The sequence below is a fragment of the Arachis ipaensis genome, chromosome B9 (genome assembly GCF_059453495.1).
Source record: "Arachis ipaensis isolate K30076 ecotype BB chromosome B9, ASM5945349v1, whole genome shotgun sequence".
NCBI classification, from domain to species: Eukaryota; Viridiplantae; Streptophyta; class Magnoliopsida; order Fabales; family Fabaceae; genus Arachis; species Arachis ipaensis.
Window position 1 is genome coordinate 15,137,491 of NC_142444.1, and position 5,065 is coordinate 15,142,555.

General features: G+C 29.0%; 1 protein-coding gene across 1 annotated transcript; it reads left to right on the plus strand.

Moving 5' to 3' along the window:
- Positions 1–1,127: 1,127 nt before the first annotated feature.
- Positions 1,128–2,907, plus strand: LOC107615151 (cytochrome P450 CYP82J17-like). Its single transcript, XM_016317258.3, has 2 exons — positions 1,128–2,134; positions 2,245–2,907. The coding sequence occupies exons 1-2, from the start codon at positions 1,193–1,195 to the stop codon at positions 2,863–2,865; spliced, it is 1,563 nt and encodes a 520-aa protein (XP_016172744.2). The 5' UTR covers positions 1,128–1,192; the 3' UTR covers positions 2,866–2,907.
- Positions 2,908–5,065: the final 2,158 nt, after the last annotated feature.

Genomic DNA, 5,065 nt, shown 5'->3' on the forward strand with positions numbered 1-5,065 from the left:
CATTAAGTGCAATGAAACATAATTTGAAATCCATCCAAAGATGTATATGATATCCATGGAAACATGCATGGATCTCTCGTTCTCATTTTTTCAATTTGGACCAAGCTAGTGGATCTATCCATCAAAGTTGATTTAGGCTAATAAATATCAAATCTGGCCCAACAAGGATAATAATAAATCAGCCATAACAATTTCACACCAAGGCTGAAAAATTTATCCCAATGGGCTTGCTATATTTCGGCCCAACAGCAAAAATCTGCATAGCAAAATTATTTTAATTAGCACATATGGATTAAAACTAAATTAATAATTTTGTAACTAATTATTTTAATAATGTTTGATCATCAATTTAAATTAGAGTTTTCCAAACTTATAAAAAAAAATTAGAATAGAGACAAAAAAGATAAAATGACGAGAGAGAAAAAGAAGAAGAAAGAAGCGCGAGAGAGGAGAAAGGGAGAGTTAGACAATAGTAATGAGAGAATCCACTGCTACTACCGCTGGTTGGGTCATTGTAAAGAGAGATTGAGAAAAAGAAGAAAAGAAAAATTGAGATCTGTTTCTCCTCATTTACCTCTGCTTCTACCATCGCTAAAATTATCGCCGCTGTTTTTCAAAACTGTCACTAAAAAAGGGAAAGAATATGATTCCAAGCTTCTTCAAACCAAAAAAAAAAATATCGCTTATTCCAAACTTTTTTAAAATGGAATGAAACACCAATTTCTTTGACCAATTCTCTCTCGACGTCTAGGACCTATTTTAGGACTTTCCCTCAACTGCATTCTCCACTCCTCGCTCGAATTCTGCCAACAAAACCACCGTCATCGTCAACACCCGCATCGACTGGATGGAGACACCTGAGGCAAGGAAGTGAATGTCAAAATCGAAGAAAAAAGGGTGCTCCAGATTAGCGACAAGAGGAGTAAGAAGAAGGAAAAAATGAATGAAAGTATGTGGTCTCATAAAAATGAAGATAGAGTTAGTGAAGTGAAGGTAAAATAATCAAAAAATAATTTAAAAAATTTAAATAAAAAAAGTTAGAAATAATTTAGACCAAAATAATACTTATCTCCAAATTACAATTATAAAATTAAACCATGGTTTCCCACGAGACCAATATATAAGGAACAGGACACTTCTCAAAATCTTACGATCCAATCTTCAATCTTACACATAACTTAGACCACAAATAATGGATTTCCTTTCTCTTCCAACAGTAATGCTTGTAGCTTCAGCCTTGGTCCTTCTCTATAACATATGGAGGATTATGAACAAATCAAGTGAGAAGCAATTGCAAGCACCAGAACTACCTGGTGCATTCCCATTAATAGGTCACCTCCATTTACTAGGAACCAAAACTCCACTCGCAAGAACCTTCGCTTCTTTCTCCGATAAGTACGGTCCCATATTCCGAATCCGTCTGGGATCATACCCTGCTATTGTGATCTCTAACAAAGATGGAATCAAAGAATGTTTCACCATAAATGACAAAGCTCTTGCCTCGCGCCCCAAGTCTAGCCAGGGTGTATACATTGGCTATAACTACGCCGCTGTTGGGTTCGCTCCTTATGGCTCCCTCTGGACAAAACAGAGGAAGCTAGCTATGCTTGAACTACTCTCCTCTCGCCGCGTTGAATTATTGAGGTATGTATATGAATCCGAGATTGATACTTTGATCAAGGATTTGTTATTGTATACTGCAGGAAATTCGCCGGCTAAAGTTGTTGTCATTAGTGAATGGTTGGAACGGTTGACTTTTAATATAGTGACAAAGATTATAGCTGGAAAGAGATATTTTAGTTACTTGCAAGATGTGGATGATGTTGAAGCACAAAGAGTTGTGAAGCTCATAAGAGAAGTCATGCATTTATCTGAAGGGGGTTTGGTTCCTTCGGATGTGATTCCTCTAGTTCGATGGTTTGGCATAGAAGGGAAAGTTCTTAAATCCATGAAAAGAATTGCAAAAGATTTGGACACACTTTTTGGAAGCTGGGTTGAAGAGCATAAAATGAAGGGCAATATGGTAAATAGCTCAAGCGAGAAACAAGATTTTATTGATGTTATGCTTTCCATGGTTGAAGATGATCCTGATTCTGGCCATACACGTGACACTATCATTAAAGCTCAAATTATGGTAACCATATTGATAATTATGATAATAATTATGCTCAAGATTATTCATGTATCACAATGAATGTAACAAAATAAGTCAAAATTATATAATTTTTTTTTTCTTCAATGCAGAATCAGATATTGGCAGGGACAGACACAACATCCTCAACAATGATATGGATGGTAGCTTTATTGTTGAAGGACAAACAAATTTTGAGGCGCGCACAAGAGGAAATTGATGTGCATGTGGGTAGGGAAAGAAAAGTAGAGGCATCTGATATGAAAAATCTTGTTTATTTACAAGCAATTTTCAAAGAAACTCTAAGGTTATATCCGAGTGGACCTCTATTATTACCCCATGAAGCAAGAGAAGATTGTTACATTAACGGGTATTACGTGCCAAAAGGGACACGTGTCTTCGGAAATGTGTGGAAGCTACATAGAGATCCAAGTATTTGGTCAGAGCCAGAGAAGTTTTCACCAGAGAGGTTTATTAATGGGAATGGAGAAGTTGATGAAGATCACCACTTTGAATACCTTCCATTTGGGTTAGGTAGAAGAGTTTGCCCTGGAGCCTCTTTGGCAACACAAGTGAGCCTCATCACACTTGCACGTTTCCTTCAAGCATTTGACTTCGATTCTCCCATGGATGAACCTCTTGACATGAGAGAAGGCTTGGGTCTAACCTTGCCCAAGTTGACTCCAGTCAAAGTTTACCTCACCCCACGAGTATCCTATGAACTCTATCCCTGAAGCAGTATCTTTAGTTTTATCTAATAAAAATAAAACGAAATATTAAAATTACTCAAGAGGGATTATGTTGCTATAGAATTATTTATGTAAGAAAAATTTTAAATTTATCCCAAAAAATAGTTTTTCTTTGAAAAGTCAAGTTTTTGGTGTACTGAGAAAATTTTTTCTTCCACATTAATAATTTTGTTAGCAACATAATCTTTCAAGATAATTTTAGTATTTTTGTTAATATACTAATATTTGGGGACGGATACAGAAAAAGTGAGTAGTGGCCTCCACCCCAAAATTTTAAATAATTATACCTATTTATAAAATATATGTTTAAGGAAATAAAAAATATTATGTAATTGAATAATTTTATATGTATTATTTTTTATTATATAATAAATTTATGTCTCAATTATTTAATTTATTTATATTTTTTACTTAACCAATTTAGTATCATACCCTCAATTTTGTATACTTTTCAACTAGTTACTTTTGTATACTCATCTTTATATTTATTTTTAAAAAATTTGTTTGTTCTTTTAATATTAATATATTTAACATTTATATTATTATATAGAATATTCATAATGACTTACGACATAATTATATTTTGGTAATCACATTGAATATCTTAGATGTTCTTTTTTTGTAAAAAATATTTATTTTTTTTCTAAACTTACATCCTTAAAAGAAAAAAAAAGAGCTTACTTTAATTTTTCATCTTACTTATTTAATTTTAACTATCATTTTATTTTAATTTTTGTATCTTGCATATATTCTATAAAGATATTATACCTTTCAAGTAACTAATAATTTATGTTTTTTTTTTATTTTTAAAAGAACTAATGTTAATTAATAAAATATGTAATTATTTTTTAATTAAATACACTATAAATAATTTTTGGTATTTTGTACTTTTATAATGTATTGTTGATATTGTTATCTCTTATATGTAATTATTATATCAAAAATAAAATTACAAAAAAATATAAAATTATTCTTTTCTTTATATATAAATAAAACCAATTCAATAACTACATATTATGTTTACATTATATATATATATATATATATATATATATATATATATATAATAAAAATATATAATAAAAATAATTAAAAATTAATTTCAAATTCGACCTCTTTATATTAAAATTTTTAGATACGTCTTTGCTAATATTCATCTTATAACTAAAGTAAACAAAAAATTATGCTTCAAGTGTTCTAAAAAGCATGTTAGCACACATACTATTCATCTACCAATCTAGCACATGCAAACCTTTAAAAATTGTAGTATTGAATGTTCGTTAAATTAAATTAAAAATAATTTTTAATAAATATAATTATTAATAATAATTATATTAATAAAATAATTTTTAAAATTAAAAAATATTAATAAAAATAAATATAAGAAAAAATTTTAATATTTATTAATATATAGAATTATATTAAATTTTTAAATTTTGATAAAAATAAATTAATTAAATTTTTTTTTAAATATTTTCAAAAGCACCATAATATTTAAAAGTTATTGTAAGTATAAATATATTAATTTTTTAATTTACCAAACATAAAATAAAGTGACATGTGCTTTTCAAAAAATACAAAAACAAATACTTCTTTAAAAATCTTTAGAAAACCAAATCTAACTATACGGGTGTTAAATCACCATTTTATACTTAAGAAGTTATGGATAAAAAATAAAAGACGGTAGTAGAAAGTATATCATCAATTATATCGTATATTCGTATATAAAGGTTTTTTATATAGAAAATAATAGATATTAAATTAATCACTACATATTTATATATAAATTAAATATATATTATTTTATATATTTTTAATATAATTTTATATTTTAATATATAATTTATATAAATAACTAATCTAGTAGTAGATTTTTTTAATATGCATAATATGATTTGAAAAAATATACAGCCGAAATATATATAAAAAAAGTAATACCAATATTTTTTTTTTCAGAATGAATTTTCCTAAACACGATTTCATATAGTTCAAGTGCGCAGCTCTATCTGATGCTTGGTTGCGAGTTTCGTTTTGGGCTCTAGAAAAGTTTAGTAGTTCGAATGTATATAGAATAAATTTGGTTTATTTCCAACAAAGTTGGTGGCCCTTCCATCCCAGCGATCCCATCGCAATGGGCGAGAACTTGATCTTGAACGACTAAAGGAATAGTGGCCCCCCTTATCCA

Bases quoted from the DNA above. Each gene is read 5' to 3' on its own strand.
- LOC107615151 (XM_016317258.3), top strand. From the start codon at position 1,193: ATGGATTTCCTTTCTCTTCCAACAGTAATGCTTGTAGCTTCAGCCTTG. The intron at 2,135-2,244 runs GTAACCATATTG...TCTTCAATGCAG, and splicing joins TCATTAAAGCTCAAATTATG to AATCAGATATTGGCAGGGAC.